Source organism: Varroa jacobsoni, unplaced genomic scaffold, assembly GCF_002532875.2.
Source record: "Varroa jacobsoni isolate VJ856 unplaced genomic scaffold, vjacob_1.0 contig00932, whole genome shotgun sequence".
NCBI lineage: Eukaryota > Metazoa > Arthropoda > Arachnida > Mesostigmata > Varroidae > Varroa > Varroa jacobsoni.
Window position 1 is genome coordinate 11,376 of NW_019214555.1, and position 17,268 is coordinate 28,643.

The 17,268-nt window shown below is 39.5% G+C and overlaps 1 protein-coding gene and 1 pseudogene across 1 annotated transcript; both read left to right on the top strand.

Annotated features, from left to right (window-relative positions):
• The first annotated feature begins 96 nt into the window (after positions 1 to 96).
• Upf2 (UPF2 regulator of nonsense mediated mRNA decay) lies at positions 97 to 14,932 on the top strand. The gene is made up of 19 exons (XM_022852702.2): positions 97 to 537; positions 998 to 1,125; positions 1,723 to 1,860; positions 2,268 to 2,459; positions 2,736 to 2,873; positions 3,047 to 3,196; positions 3,414 to 3,530; positions 3,794 to 3,925; positions 4,423 to 4,545; positions 4,678 to 4,786; positions 5,173 to 5,369; positions 5,526 to 5,688; positions 7,100 to 7,271; positions 7,630 to 7,788; positions 8,065 to 8,190; positions 8,521 to 8,658; positions 9,023 to 9,308; positions 9,924 to 10,795; positions 13,330 to 14,932. Exons 1-19 carry the CDS (start codon positions 522 to 524, stop codon positions 13,457 to 13,459), a joined length of 3,486 nt encoding a protein of 1,161 aa, XP_022708437.1. The 5' UTR covers positions 97 to 521; the 3' UTR covers positions 13,460 to 14,932.
• On the top strand, positions 6,508 to 6,664 carry LOC147751955 (5.8S ribosomal RNA; annotated as a pseudogene).
• Positions 14,933 to 17,268: the final 2,336 nt, after the last annotated feature.

Below are 17,268 nucleotides of genomic sequence, written 5' to 3' on the forward strand. Positions count from 1 at the left end.
ACGATTTGCTGTGGCGGCAGGCGCTGCTCGCTGTGTTGATTGTTTGTGTGGATCATCTCGCAGGAAACAAGATGCCTACTCATTTGTTTTTATTTTTCGAAAAATTGGCATAACCAATATTAAATACAGCTGAGAACACTAGCGATCGCATTATAGCTCAATAATTGTAATTTGAAAGAGAACGGAAGTTATGTAAAGTGCCCCGACATAAAAATATTGACAGCAAAGGGATTGGCACAATTCCAGATTAACCTTCAGGTTTTAGGACTTCCGCGGGTTTGCCGCTAATCGACGGAGCGTGTGTCAATCTTTAAATCTACACAAGTCTTGACTGTTTGAATTCACGAGTGAAGTCAGCCAGCGATTTTGAGCAGGTATCTGCGTTTGCTCTCGTCCATTGAAAGTGTCTCAGTGCAACTTTGGTGCAAAATGCAATCTTCGCTATCAGTGCAACTTTACAAGGATTAAAATGACATTTGGATAGAGGATCTTCATGTGTCAATTTGTGAAAGAACTCGAAAATGGCTGATGACAAAGGTGAATTTCGTGTTATATTGGTACTCAACTTCAGCAGAAAATTATGCGTTCAATAGCAAAATAATATGATAAAAAGTTGAAAACACGGGCTTAAAAACTCCCGAAGACAAGCAACAGTGTACTTGGATTTATCTATCAGTGCATTTCTGTACAGCACGCATCGTAAAAGAATAAACTAACAGTTTAAAGTTGACATCGTAATTTACTTTTACCTTGCCAATATTACTTCGTGAATTCTGGCACGTTAGGCGTTGTCTTCGACCACAGAGCAGATGGCGGATTATGGTCCGTCGTGTAAACATTTTCTGTTGTAGAGCCTGTTGAGACTGACCAGGCGGTGTTTACGTTCCGTAGGCCTTCCTTCGCTTATTCTTTCATCATGGCAATCTCCTTTATACTTTTCAAATATTTCACTAGTAGACACATAATTAAATTTATCCTCAACAACCTTAATGTGTAGGCAAAACGTTTGGAGGGATTCGATCCGAGCTGCGGCGGGAAAATTTGGCTCCGGTTCGCGCTACCGAAAATGCTCTGGCACTCAGAGACTCCAGCCTTAAGAAAAATACGGCGTTTGTACGAAAAATTGTGCGTAATTTTAATTTTCTACTTGATTTTGATTGCTTTTTTTTAAGTGAGATATAGCCAAATATTACTGTTTTAAAAGATTAGCAGAAGCTAAGCTAAAAATAATTAGATTTAGCAGCACCACTAGAAAATGTGTTGTATAAAATTCGATTTTTTTTTTAAAAGTATGATAAAAAATGGCGTCACACTAACGTGAGTCGAAAATGAAGACCATACAAAATCGAAACCGAAACATAAAAAGGATCGTCAGATTCTCTTTTGCCTGTTAAGGAAATTACTATTAAATGGTTAATGGCAGCAACCAGGGTTTCAACTCAATACTATACAGAATCTTACTTATGAAGTATGTTCTTTCGAGTTCATTTTTATTATTTGCGAATGCTCGTTGACAGTGAAGGACAATGGAACCAATTTCTTTTGATGCAGAGAATTTAACACAGTCTGGTTAAATCAATGAGGAATAAACATTGTATTTTTATTTTACACTGATATTTACATGAAATGTATGGTCTAACCTTGTACACTATTTTTTTTTTATTACTACAATATTCTGTACGTTGAGTGCCTAGTATAAAGTGTCGTGGCTCTATTCTACAGAAAACCTTCAGCGAAGCTCAACAATTATCGGTTCTCAATGACATTCGATCACTTAATCTGTCAAAGTACATCTCGGAAATTTGCCAAGCGATTGTGGAGTCAAAGTTTAAGCTCAGCGATATCACTTCGCTTGTACAGGTTAGTATTGTTCCCTATGAATTCAAGAGCATGCCAAAAGATGCTTAAAAAATCAATATATAATGCGTTTTTGATAGAATACAATACCCATCGTCGATTCTCCGTATCTGCTATTTCAAACAACACTTCAGCGTACGCACGTCCGTAGGTATGAAGAGTTTTCTATTCAGCGATACCTTTTTTGAAAATTTACTATATTAAAGCTATCATCAATTCGAAATTAGCTTCGGGATGCAGAATTATACGTGTTTTGAATACTTTAATAATAATGGGATACAGGACAAAACACTTAGGAATTTGATAACAGACTATGCCGGTGATCGCGCCGAATATTTTCACTACGTAATAGAGGGGCAACATTGATTTTATGGAATTTTTACTAATAAACTACAACTACACGGTCACAGGTGTGCTCTCGACTTCATGTAGAGTACGCCGATTTTGCCAGTTCGTTACTTGACTGCATACAGAAATCGGTGTCGTCTCAAGCAGTAAACCCTGCCAAAGCTCGAGTGGATCTCCGACTTAGTGCCGAACTCCTCCTCGCCGGAGTGTTCCCGTTAAAAGAAGGATTTCAACTACTCAAGCATTTTTTACAAGTTAGTTATATGTTTGGTACAATTGTGGCAGATCAGTTGCAAACGAATTAAAATATTCTATATTATAGTACAATGAATGAATCATTAGGAATAAGGTTGAACTAAAATTCAATTCTATGTGTTCAAAAAGAAAACTATTCGTAAGTAATGGCATCGGCTCGTAAGGCATATAAAAAAACGTGATGAGAAGAGCAAATTTCGGTTCAACTAAGAAAAAAGCCATGCCATCTGAAAAGACTGTGCGAATATATATATATGTATAACTGCATTTTTTAGGAAATGTGTAATCAAAGCCAGCAGTCATTAAGTGCAGTGATCTCATTGTGTAAGAGCTGCGGAGAGGACCTTCTCGCGCTTAGTCCTGGGGCACCGAATGATATTTATGTGCCTCTCGACAAGCAAAAGTTACTTCAGGTGAGCTGAACCAAATCGCTATCTAATTAATATATGTGTCGGTGTCGATATCTTTCGCGCTGTGTGGTCTTTAGAGGACGCCCGCGTAATTTTTCAAAAACAACATTACGTTTTGAAATCTAAAGGTATTCTAGTACGACGCTCAACTTGATCGCTACTCTTGTTCTTTGCAGATGATGGTGCGTGAATATTTTAAGTCGATTTGTCGATATGCAACTCGCGAACATGGCGAGCTGTGTAAAATGCAGAAGAAACATAAACACACAGTACAATCAAAAGGGGTTGCGCCGCAGGAGATGACGGAAAAATTGGAGAATGCTCAGGTACCACTAAGCGCTAACTAGGAAATAGTGTTTATCACATAAACAACAGCGATAACTAGTGCCACAAATGATTAGCCCGTAGTAAGCGGACAGGCAAAGACGGCTAGCCAGATGCTGCTCCTGCCGAAAATATCAGAGCTAGTGAACAACAACAACTCACAGCGCTTGCGACATTTCTAAACAATAGTCTTCGCCTCGTTATCAATCCTTATGACAGATGACATTTGTCAAATTGACGAGTTCACTTGAGCAGCTGGCAGGATTGCTAGGAGAAAGCGCACCACAGTTCAGCGAACCGGAAGAACCACCCGAGGGCGAGGGAATCGTGCAGGGAGTACGTATTCAAACCTATATGATCGTACTATCTTAAGAGGTTACACACATATTTATATTATTGTACTATTTTAACTAGTCTAGTACGGACATAATGATTAAAATTGAGTTGATACGAAATTTAGCACGTTGATTTGTGGCAAGAATCCATCGCCGTATCTAATTTCATATACGAAAGCCGCAATTTGCTAGAGTTAGAAACAACTAAATATTTAATCTTATCTTGTTTATTTTATTCATTTCTCATTCATATAACACACACAGGTGTTAATAGAGACGGAGTTGTCGGAAGAATCCTTATGGGAAGATTCGGACACGCAGGCATTCTACGAACATCTTCCAGATTTAAAAGCCATTATGCCCGCAATTTTGAAGGACAATACTAAGGACGACAAGGTTAGACAAAGACTCGACAAAGACAGGGATCGGGTGGGTATTGAACCATTTGATTATCGTGTGCACAACGAGAAATTTGCGCACGGACAACTGAAACTTTTCCAACTGGCACGATGCCTAGGTGGGTAGCACACTGGGCTCCCAGCCACGAGACGTTGGACATTGGTGCCCGATTAGGGCTTAAGGGATTTTTCTTCGCAAAATTAATTGAGTCCTGCAGAAGAAGAAAATATATGTCAAAACTCAAAAGATTAACAAGAAGCTTACTACTAGAGCATTTTTATGTGACGTTTATCTAGCAGGAATATAACTGTCTCGAAAATGGAACCGAATTGGTTTCCTCTTTAATTCGGGCAATAAACCTTGGGAGGTAGGTCGTACACTCTGAAAAGTTTCAGCTGCTCTTTTCCTGCCTCCGGGAAATTCGTCCTCCAGCGAAGAATTCTGTTTCAGTAGAATTATTCTAATCGTTATGAATTTTACCTACAACGATCTAGGAAAACTATGACGAACTCGGTCGAGACGAAGAGAAATCGGTATCGCCGTCACCCGAAGGCGCCGGAGGTGAGGCCGAAGCTGAGGAGGATCTGGCCGAAAAAGCGGAAAAAGAGATGCGAAAGGTAAGCGACATACGCATTGCCAATAGGGCAGACGCGATGATTGTCATCTGTGCGAACCCTTAGTGAGCTTCGGCCGAGCCAATGTTTCGTGTTATCAATATTATGCATTATTTTGTACATTGCCCTTCACAGGTTGAAACGAAGCCGCAGTTGGACTTATTCCTCAAACAGCTGCCTCAGTGTCTTAATCGAGACACCATCGACCAGATGGCGGAACAGTTCTGCTTCAACCTTAACACCCGTAAGTCTTGATGCGTTTCAATTTTGTTATTCGATCAACTTCTAGCTTAGGACTAAGCGGTTACCACAAAATGAAAAAAATGTTACAAATTGCTTACATCCTGTATTGCCGTTAGACATTCAAACATGTGGCCTCCAGTATGAAATAAAGTGCATCTATAGTGCGTTTTGAATCGAGATCATACCCCTATATGAATAGGCGAACTCGTTGCCAGTGCGCCCACACGGCGACTGCCATAATAATGATCATATTAATAAAAACAATATGAACTTGTTGTTAAACAAGAACAACACGAGTCACATGTGATGTTATTTTGATTATATAAATTTATTAGCAGCTGTTCTCATTCGCTAGTGGGGCTGATCTTTCGTGTTCGAAATCTACAGGGCCAAATCGGTATAAATTGACGCGAGCGCTTTTCCTCGTGCCTCGAACCCGTCTCGACCTGCTTCCGCTGTATTCGCGACTCGTAGCTATCCTTAAACCAGTCGCTGTTGATCTCGGAGAGGAGCTGTGCGCGTTGCTGCTCAAGGACTTCTCGTATCAGCTTCGCAAGAAGGACCAGATGAATATAGAAACCAAGGTATTCTAGGATACATGTTTATTGTTCAATATTGTGTTATTCTTCCGTTAATATTTACACTGGCACTATTACTATGGTTATAGAAATGATTCTTTGATTGGGAACGTCAGTCTAATATGGGCCTAATGGTATGTTTTTGTGCTTTCGGTTATTTAGGTTAAAACTGTTCGCTTTTTAGCGGAGCTGACGAAATTCCGAGTTCTTCCAATGAGCGAGACACTGCGTTGTTTGAAAAAGCTCCTTGGAGACTTTTCTCACCATGCGATTGATATGAGCTGCCATTTAGTTGAGTGCTGTGGACGATTCTTGTTCCTTCATCGTAAGTTAACGATATTCCTGCTACCGGCTCAGAGATTCTTCAATTTATTTATTACGGTCCATTTAAAAAAAAACTTATTTTCGGCTAAACCGTATTCTAGGTATATTTTTCGTAGGTATATTATTATATTATAGGTAGGAATGTTTGGAAACCTACGTGACCCTATAGAAAACCGACTGAATTTAAACAGTCAGGGTAAAAAGCTTCTACGGAGTATTTTTCTTTTTTTTTTTTCTGAAAATACCTTTCTAGAAAGTACCGTATATTTCTAAAATGAAAAAAGCAAGGTTCGTAGATTTTTAAAAGTGGTCAAAGCTTAAAATTCCGTCAGTCCTTTAAAACTTACTTTGGCATCCAATAAGTTGAACCTTCATGGTTGTCTATATTTTTTGTTGTTTCTGAAAATATGTGGTGCAGTCTAAACGAATGTAAATAAATAAAATATATTTCACATAAGATTCCTTTTGGAGACGCCGCACCTCTGTTAAAACTCCGATTCGCTTTATAAAAATCGCGTATATTATTTAAATAAATTTACCATGCTCGTATAGGCACATACACTATATATATATATATATATTGTTGCTAAAGGAATTGTATGTTAACGGATTTTTATCAATCAAAGTTGACAAAAGCAGTTAACTTCACAACCTATTATGTGTAGAACAGCATGCAGACATTAACACAATTTTTTTTAACCTTATCATATACAATTTAAAAAAAAAACGAAAGAAATTGCTTCTTTTTAAGACGTCACTACACTGTTCGGTTCGACAGTATTTTTTTCACAGTTGTGCTATCGAGAAGAAGACATCACAAGACTCAATATGGGGGATCAATTAGTCCTTAAATCGAAGAAAAACATAGTAATTTATGGAAATTGATGTGAGTTGTGAAGTTGTGCGAGCATTGTGTTTTTGAACGAAAATTTTAGTATGGATGCACTTGTATCTATGCTACATTTGTTTCAGTATATGTATATACATACAATACGTAGTTACTATTGCTTAGTAGTAATAGCAAAAATTATCTTTGATCACAAGGATGATAATAAACATCTGTATGTTATGTTTATCTGAAATCAAGTGTGACTACCCGCTGAACTTAAGCATATCAATAAGCGGAGGAAAAGAAATCAAATGAGATTTCCATAGTAGCTGCGAGTGAACTGGAAATAACCCTATTGCCAGTTTTTATGTTCTGTACAATAAGAGATGAGGTGTAAAAGTGTTTTGTGCTTAATAGGAGTACAGCTTAATTATTATTGAGTGGGTGCTCAGAGAAGGTGAAAAGCCTGTGTGGTTGTACTATTCTGTTGAACCGAAGCACTGGAGAGTCTAGTTATATTTTTTTAATTTTCATTATCTTACGCGCAGTTCACTTTATCTATTGTTCTACTTAAAACTGATAGCGGATAGCCACGGTCCCACCCGAGCCCTTGTGGATCAGATGCTGCGCAAACGTACAGTGCAAAATCTCGATCCCCGGCATCAATTGATGGTTGACAACGCCTGTGCCGTGGTCACATCTATTGCCGCTCCAAGGCCGCCTGCCCGAGTTGTACAGAAAACACCAATTGAGAGGTCGGTACCGTTGAAGTTGATGGATAGATAAATAACTTGCAAATAATACCCGAAAATACACCCCGGCTCGATACTGATCTGTATTAGAGTTCACTTCAATTGTCCGGTAACACAAGATAATAGGCAAGTAGCATTGGCAGTGTTAATCTTGCCCCAGAGACTTATTTACATTTTGAATTTAGCAACACTTGTTGTGTTATTTATATCGTTGGCAGACATTGAACCAGCGATGGTCGCTTTTCGAGCACAGGTTTAGCTATGTGTCTGCATGGTAGTGCAGTGTTAACATATCTGCCTAGACTCGAAATGGTGTGTAAGTACAAAGCGTTTCTCACGACTTCGTTTGCTTCATTTTTAGATACATTCGTAAGCTCTTGTACCAAGAACTGTACAAAGGAACCGTTGACAAGGTTGTACGACAGTTGCGCAAGCTTGATTGGAGTTTGGGTTCACCTCATCTCCATATGGCAATTCGACTTTTAAGCAATGCTCACGAAGTGCGTTATTTTAATATTCGGTAAGTTTGAATGTATCATATCTAGAAAAACCATTAGTTTACTATAGTTTTTCGGGTCATTAGTAATCATTACGTAACTTTATATTTAGAAATATATTAAATCTTCCTGCGAAGTATATATTCATAAATGCATAACAGATCTGTCTCAATACAATTATTTTTTTCGGGTGTATTTTTAAATGTTGTGCTCAAAAATTATGTTACAATAAAACTCGATGTTATCGTATCTGTTACTCATTGGTTTGCATCTCATGATTCGTACATTTCGTTGCACAGATTTCTGGCTCATGTTGTAGCTACATTGGCCACGTATCAGGACGGAGTGGGGCCTCGTGTTGTCGATGCTGTACTCGAGGAAATTCGTCTTGGGATGGAAGTTATTGACCCCAAATATAACCAAAGGTATTTAATCGTTTCTTTATTAAGTAATAATGATCAGGGTGACAGTTTAGCAGGTTCTGAAGTGATTTTTTCAAGCAAAGCTCATGTGTGATTCACTGTCACTCCTGCATATCTTGTGGCTGCCTAGTCGTATCTCTGTGCGCTCAAGTAAACTCCAGTAGGGCGAAATTTAAAGGATAACATCGGAATTGGATGCGGTACTGTAGGTATTAGCTGGGGCATAATCAACCTTTCGCCCGGTTGTAGGGTCTATTTGCCGGTATTCTCATAAAATGCCTTTCATTATAATATAGTCGTCTATAGAACACAAGTGCGTTTTGATGGTTCTAGGAGAGTTGCGGCTGTTCACTATCTAGGCGAACTCTACAACTACAGCATGACCGAAAGCGCCCTTATATTCACGGTACTTTATTCACTGATCACGTTCGGGGCTGGTACGCCGCTGGACCCACCAGAAAATGTATTTAGGTCGGTTAAAGATTATTTTGTTTGCTTTCATACTTCTTACAATTCTAGTTATGTAATTTGACCGACAGATTTATGCATCACTATTCTGTGTCCCAAATCTAATTTAGTTTGTCGAATTCGTGAGCATAAATTATTTTAATAATATCTTGAGCTCGGAAGAAAACTAAGTTTGATTATATACAATAAAATACGTCTGCATAAAAGAAGAGGCCTTTTTGTGTTTGATTTCAACCTCGGTGTGGCATTTACCTGGAGCTAAATCTCGATTATGCTTTTACACAAAGTTGTTCCAATAAAAGTCGTTACCGGCTTAATGAATAATCCTGTGAATAACTAATATGCTTCATGGTAATGAGGTCAACAGGCTGAAACTGGTGTGCTGCCTTTTGGACACATGTGCAGTGTACTTTGATACCGGCAGTGCTAAAAAACGCCTGGATAGCTATCTGCACTTCGTACTTCTTTATTTTTGGAAAAAAAAAGAAGATTTCGGCGAAAACTTCCCCGTTACCGTTGAGCTTCACCTACGGGAGAGCATTCATCCGCTCAGACCAAAGTTTCAATGGCCGAAATCTCTTGAGGCGGCGCACGCGGCAGTAAACAAATTACTTAATCAAGCTATAACTGCAAAAGCTGAAAAGGACGCTAAGGTTTGTATTTCTGAAATCAGTGTTACCAAGCAGGATAGATGATCGAGTGTCAGCTGATGACTAACTAGCAGAATCTGCTAATTATTCGGACATTCTATAGTAGGAAAGATTTAATTTCTATTGAATCAAAAGGGTAGTCAATATTATACTGTGTATCACATATAATACTTCGAGACACTCAGTGTACAGGTTTACAGTTTACAATGTACGCTTATTATAAACGACATACTAAACATTTACATGTCGTTTAAATTTAATAAATTTTTTAAGTTTTTACGTCTCTTACTATAGTTGAGCATTGCTCCGGTGGCCTCTTTGAACACAAACATTTCGGTCTTAAATCTAGAACGTTCCACGTGTCTTTAAGTTTAATAGGCAAGGAAGTTACCTCTATACTGTCATGAAAATCACTAAAACTTAGATGAAGCGTGTGCATCATGGACTTGTCATTATCCTAACTTTGTTGCACTCTCATGCCTGAAACAACACTTTCGTCTTTTTTTTTTGTTGAATTCCTCTTAGTAGCATGAATATAGCTTCAATGGATGACCCAAAGATACGATTCCATTATGTGTACAAACTTATTGTACTAACGTTCTGTCTGAGTTTTTTTAGAACGCGTCTATTAAAAACGGCGGCAGTCGAAACCAACTAACAGGGCAGTCGGTGACGGTTGAGAATGGCACAGCCGCCCTCATATCTGGTGTCGCGTCTGGTTTGACGCCAGCAGCCGAAGATTCCGAGGGAATGTCGGATGGAGCCGAAGAGGACGGTGAAGACGAGGGCGATGAAGACGACGATGAAGAAGATGATGATGATGATGATGATGATGAAACCGAGAGCGACGAACTGAGGGATGAACCCGAAGAGGAGGTTGAACCAGACGAGTTCCAACGGGAGTTCGAGGCCGAATTCGAGGAGATGGTCTACGAGAGTATGGCGCAACGCTCTCAGGACCGCAGTCAACAACCTCAAGTAAAGGAGATCATGGTTCCACAGTTAAGCAGTCAGCAACTCCAATTGCAAAAAACGGGCTGTTCATCGTCTCAGTTACTGGGGACCGGGACCTTTTCCACTAGTGGCATAACGCCGCCTTCTGGCCTTTTGTCTCTGTCTGCTGGCGCAACGGCCGACGAGTCTTTAAGCGACAATAACGTTACGAATCACGCCACTATCAGTGGTTATAATGCCAACAACAGTACTGCTAATGACGTTAGCAGTAACAATAACAGCAACGGGAACAGCAACATACCAAATGCTGGTTCCTCAGGGGGATCCGCGGGCATTGGCCCAGGTGCAGCAACAACTGGAGGAGCAACAAATTTTGTTATCATGATGCGATCGCAAAACAACCGCAACAAACCGCTACTAAGGCAGATCCAGCTCGAGGATAGTGACGAACTCGCAAAGAAGATTGCACTAACGCAAAAACGTGAACGCGAAGAGAAACAACGAATGAAACAGCTTACGCTGAACATGAATATGAGGTAAGTGGTGAATGATTAATATCGGAAAAATTATGAAGTTTTTTAAACTGTAACAAATGAGGCATTTTACAGTTTGTTGGTTTCATTACTCAGCAAACATTAAACTGTTCCTATTACAAAGACATAAGAGGAATAAGGGAATCAAGAGGCATAATCGAACCCTCTAAAATGTGGTTGAAAAAAGTTGGATTGGCAAATCAGTTTATTGGAACAAACCCTGACATTAAGGATCCCCTGCCGATACATATTAAAGTCTACATTATAAAAAACAATGTTTAAATAGTAGCCTTCTAAGGTAGGTCTACACACAAAGTTTGTTTAGCGTATTAATCTATGTATATATACCGGAGATTAAGGAAATCGCATGTAAAACTCTGCTGCATCGATATTCTATTGGAAATATGTTCTATATCTTTTTTATTACAAGACAATATAATAATTCTAATAATCTAATTTATGTATAAAAAGTTTATTCAAAAATCAAATATTTTTTTTCTAAAATGATGTTTGTTTTCTTGGCTTAACAATGATTTGGAAAAGATATGGGAAGGGGGCGCAGACTCAACAAGATTTTATACAGCTCTTGAACCGCTTATTGACTAATAATGTCCATTGGCTATTTACTGATCTAAGTGAGAGCTACAGTCGCTCCCTTTAGTTAAGTAAATGGTCGTTAGAACGCTGTGTAAAATTTAGCGTTACGGTGTTTTACTCACATCAACGTTCAAAGGTGTAACAAGGCTGTTTATTCTGCAATACATAGTCAAAGCTTACTAACAATTTCATACGGTCTCATAAAAAAAAAGTAAGGCAGCGATGATAAAGTATGATTTGTTAAAGATAAATAAAAGGAGCAATAGCTTGCAAAACGCAGACGCTTTCCTATTGAGTAACATAAATTCAGTATATCAACATTGCGATTTGTTCCAAAACACAGAGCTTTTGTCGTCTGGTTATTATGAACGTTCCAACTCAATGAGAGAATATTGTTGGGCGGTCTGAGCATGTCATCAAAGGCATGAACCCCTACATCGTAGACGTCGGCACCGATTTTTTGTGTCGCCGTAGCCGGAAGTCTGACACACGGCGCGATAAAATCTGCGGACCGCGAAACACAACGTTGATTTGTCGTTAATCCTGTCAGCTAGAAGTTCGAATCTGTATCACTTATTTATTTCACATTTTTAAAAAAGTTGCTGGAAAGCTTCTATTTCGGGTACTTCAAACCGTATCGGAAGCTCTTCGACGACTAATAGCATGTCGTTGTGCAAATAGACAAGTTTATCCTGTGTTGAAATTTAGTCTCAGAATGCGATTTGGAAAGGTTGGCTTCACGCGACTGATCCCGTGAGGTTGATTGGTCTTCAGGAGCTTCCAGATTAAGCGTACTTCATTCAAAGCACAAGGAGCTAAGTGGAAAAAGCCCAGGACTGTTTTTAGTGAAAACTTGTATATGTTTCCAACGGACGTTTGCGACGAAACTTTATAACCTGCGTCTTTCGTAAGTTAAGTTTTACGCCCAGTTTGTCGACATACCTGTTGAAAGGCGTCAATTTTGCTGAAGATAATATTGACGCGAGTTATATAAGGTAAGTGGCATATAAAAATAGCTTTACTGGTAAATGATGCTTTTCGATTTCGTGGGGTATATCACTGACGATCACGGAAAGCAAAGGCGGACTGTGATTCTCACCTTGAACAGCTTCGTCGGTTTGGTGGAAAGAATCCAGCTCGGTGACACCGCAATCTACGTTCATTTCGTCTTCTTGTAGTTTTGATCTTAGCAGCTCCACAATATAGTCGGGCACCTCAGCACAATCTAGTTTATAGAATGCAGTGCCTCTCAGACCCATGTCAAATGAGTGTCAAAAATCCACGAATAAAGCGAATGCATGTTACAAGGGATCTTTGGGACCCGCTCAATGTTTTTTTTTAAAAGGATAGCACATGCCGTGCATGTTGAGTATTGCAATTGAAAATAATGGTGTGCTTCGGAGGTAGTACTGACCGGCTTGAGATCAACGATACCCGATCTACGAGTAATAATAATTTCCAAGAAAAAATCTTCTTTGTTATCCTGGCGAACTAGACTGTCTTTTGACACCGACTTTTCCTTTGGGTGTTATCAAAACGAAGATTTTTCGTCACTTCATTGGAACGTAGCTAGATTTTAGCAGATGAATATTAAATAGAACTGTTCAACAGGGGATGGGAATGTGGATCATGTCAGGGCTACGTGCCTTTTTCCACAGAGCATATATAGATTAGACATTACGTCCCTCACATCAGTGTCCTTATCGAGTTCTTAATGGACAAGACCAAGCGTTTACTGCTCTCATACGACTGCATAAAACGTCGATCCTGCAGGACAGTGACTCGGTCGGCTAAAGTGATTCATTCGTTCAGTATGCGGTGTTCGCTTTACTGTCATATTTTATGACTTGTTACTGTTACGTAGATGACGTATGACAGCCTATATCGCGTCCATATTACAAGTACATCACGTTTACAGATTTCTTTCATTCTTCCTACAGGCAAGAGGAAGAATCGTGGAACGATGACGCCCCGGATGAACATTTAATTGGGCCAGAACGGAAGTTTGTTCATCCAAAGGGGGCTCCCGATGCGGATCTTATTTTCGGATCGAGTTCACGTAGAAGGTAGTTGCGGCCTTATACAAAAAACACCAAAAAAAAAACGCGTAACGCAGCTCAGCAACTACGACAACGTCGAGTAAACGGAAGTGGCCACTGAGCTGGCTGCTAATCGGCCACGCTGCCCGGCCGATGAATCGGAACTTCATATCTCGGCTCGCGAGTGATCTCTCCAAGTGACACTAAGATCCTGCAGTGCCGAACGGAACTTTCTATGAACTCTGAGCCACCACTGACCCAGTTTCGAAACAGGCTTGAGACGTTACGTGTGTCCTGTTCGTGAATCGTTTCAGTTACAGGCAGCAGTCTACATACGAACTAAGAAGGCAAATACATACAAACGTACCTCCTGGCAAAACGCAGGAGCGGCCAGCTAGTTGAATTATTCAAAAAAAAAAAGGAGTTTTCTTTTTTGTCACCAACATCACAAAGTAAATATCTAATCTTCTAAAAAGCTATGCATAGATATCGGTCGAAAACGGGAAGATTATAAAATCAACCTATTGTATTCTGTTCCTGTTTTGTCAAGCAATTCTAATATGCAGTCGAAATACGTAACTACTTAATTTCTGACAGCAGACAGTATCAAAACGTGTGGGAAAGTATTAACGATATCGATTTTCGCCGATGCATTTTTTGTCAGCATAACATGAGAAATAGTTGGCCAGAACTTTGTTTGAATTCTGAAAGAAAAGCATCTGTGTAAATATGGATCTGCTCGATTTAGCCAAATTTGATTCGTCATCAGCAAGGCCGAGATCTCTGGATCGGTAGAGAGTGCGAGTGTGATAGTAAAAAGGAGGCGGGGTGGGTTTCTCTCTTCATTGACATCGTTTGGCGGAGACCACAAGCTCACCGTTATCAGGATCCGTATGCAATCTGTTCAGATAGATTCAAAAACAATGCCAGAGGTTTCATCAGTTCAACAATGTGTTAGTCCTTCTTGAATACCATGGATATAAACAATATCAGGCGATACGTTAAAGTCTTGTTGGAAAAACGATACAATTACAAATACTTGTTGACATAAAACTGTCTGTGTTTAGTGTATGATAATATTAGTATATGGAAGATGTGAGCGAAGTGCTTTCACTTGCCGGAGCTGGACCGTGAGATCAGTACGAAAGATCGCGTCCGCAATAACAACAAAAACAATACTAAATCGCGTCTGCAATAAACATCAATTTCAATAGCAAATAACAGCGTAGTTCATTACTAAGTCAATTCTGTCGTCCGTATTCGCCTGATTATGTATGCTCTCTATTTCTGACATATGCTATGCGATAAGCAGAAAACAAAATTGACCTTATTAGTTTAGTTTATTATATCTTTGAATATAAAGTATTACAATTTCGATCACATCTGAAGTGATCAATCTTGAAGGTCCTATGTAGTCTCTGCGAAGAGGACTGGAAAGTATCGGGACGACTATCACAAGTCAAATAAAATTATTCTTCTCTCGTCTGTGGTTCATTTTGTAGAAGCGCATTTTCATTCTGGAATATATTCGCAGATTATACGGTCGGCGTAACGGTTTCAGGTTAGATCAGGTACAGCTTGCGGTAAAGGAGAACGGGAACTATAGCCGGCGTTTGTAACGACATAAGCAAGCTCAATGGCGTTCTGTTTGTTTTGAAAGGTTGAGCAATCGCTAAATATTTTGCATTAACTGACAATAAGTGATTTGTATCGTAAAGGCTGGGGGAATCTTCAGATTTAGACGATTTAGCTCATTTTTCATTCAAAAGTTTGTTCCTGTAAGTTGCTGGACACAATCATCGATTTGTATAACTTTCAAGCCTCGATCGCCAATCATTAGGGCAGCGTTCGAGTAATAATCAGCTGTTCATAATGTTATAAACAGACGCGACTTGTGTCAGCGGACCCGAACCTTGATGTTTCATGCAAAATTGCCGTTTGACAAACGATTAATAAATGTTCCGAGTTTTATGTGCTAGTCGCTGCCGGACAGTGCCTAGGCATACCTAGCTAGGCTTCTCATTCATTCAGTTGTTCTCTTCGCTACGTTAGCGACATTTTCTCGTTATATGTAGACAAAAAAGTTACACTGCATGATGCACTTACTGCCTTTTGGCTTACCAGCCTCTTATGCCTATGTTTCGAGCACCGCTGCATGAGAAATAGTTGACTGCCATTAATTCGGCATCAGTAAGTGACTCGAAAGCGAACCAGGCAGGACAAACCTGCTCGGTACTGAATGAAAAGCAAAGTCTGCCTCGTTTGACCCCGACAGCAAGTACCGCTACGGCAACAGAGTTGCATCGGGGTTGAGGCAAATATATTTCGTCTGTCTCTCATGTCATCTCTCGTATTTCTCATGCCTTTTTGGAGCGCATTAAGATCGCGGTTACAAGCAGTCACCTCGCTTCTCTCAAATAAAGGGCTAGCGTCGCGTTGTTTAAGAACTCAGAAACTGCGTATTTTCTTACGCTTCATTCATTCTCTTTCGGGACACTTACTTACGGTATAGTTTTGCTCCTTTTATATAACCGTTTTATATCTTCATTCGATCGCATTGCATCCCATACGTGTTCGGGTAACTATCTTCTCTACTTTGGTTGAGGATCCTCATTCGTTGAATGAATCTTCTCTGCATTAAACGTTTGAAATACACACACAGGATTTTCAGATTGTTTTTTTACAAACTCAAGGAAAGTCCTATAAATACATACAAGCACAAGCAGACCTAGCCAAGTACGGATCTACGCATAAATAGGTATAAATAGGTTTTTACAACTGTCTACAATCGGTCCCAATTTGGATGAATAAAAACAAAATGAAGAAAAGAAGGAGAGAATTATTTTGCCAAGTCCACTTTAGAAACGACACTTAATGGCATTTAGATGTCGAACGGAGAAACGTATTGTTCGTGCAGGAGAAGCGCGGATACGTTGGAGCATATAATTATAATTGTAGAGATTTTAGTTTAGAATTAAACGCTGTGATAGATACACGCACATTCATCTTGTTTCGGATCATTTTTATTTATCATATTATTGTTATTTTGTGGGTTACCGTTAATTAAGAACACAGTTATGCCACGAATCTTCGTTTGTGTCGATCTTCGCTCCTAGTTCATAAAATCGAATACAATTCACTACTACGAAACGCTCGCAAATAGTTGCCCACTTGGCCAACATGTATGTCATGGTATTCTCAAAGATTGGCAGTAAATTCTACCACGACTTCCCTTTTCGTTGATCTGTTGTTATTGGACGCAATATCGTTTCTCACTGATAGTACGATCAAGCGATTTTACTAGGGCTTTGCTAATCCCATTTCTTTAGGTCTGAATAGGACATTTGTAATATTAAATAATTGCTGCAACGACTAAAGGGTACCTGCTGGTTGTTAGTGACATAGAGGTTGTTACTATTGCTTACTACTAGAGCGTAAAATAAATCAAGAATATGTGTGATCTGAATTAGTAGAACGGATCCCAATGACGGTAAGTCAAAATTAATTCTTTCACACTGGATTATTGCTCTTGCACTGGCTCGCCCCAAAACGTTCTGTTGTACACTTAACAGGCCACAGTTGACAGAAGCAGGCTGTGTTGGCCAGCCGTTCGATTATAACAAATTGAAGCAAACATTTCCGTTGCTTTTTTCAAGTACTTTAATTTATTGTAACTTTAGGGCAAGTGAACCCATTTTAGTGCAAGTCATCGCACTTCCTTTTGGAACTTTCCTGGTGAATGCAAGCGATTGCCAACAATCTTCTGACGTACTTTAAGCTGTGAAGAGAGCTATCGGGTCGACTAGTCCGCGTTTTACTAAAGGAGTGTCGTCTTTTACT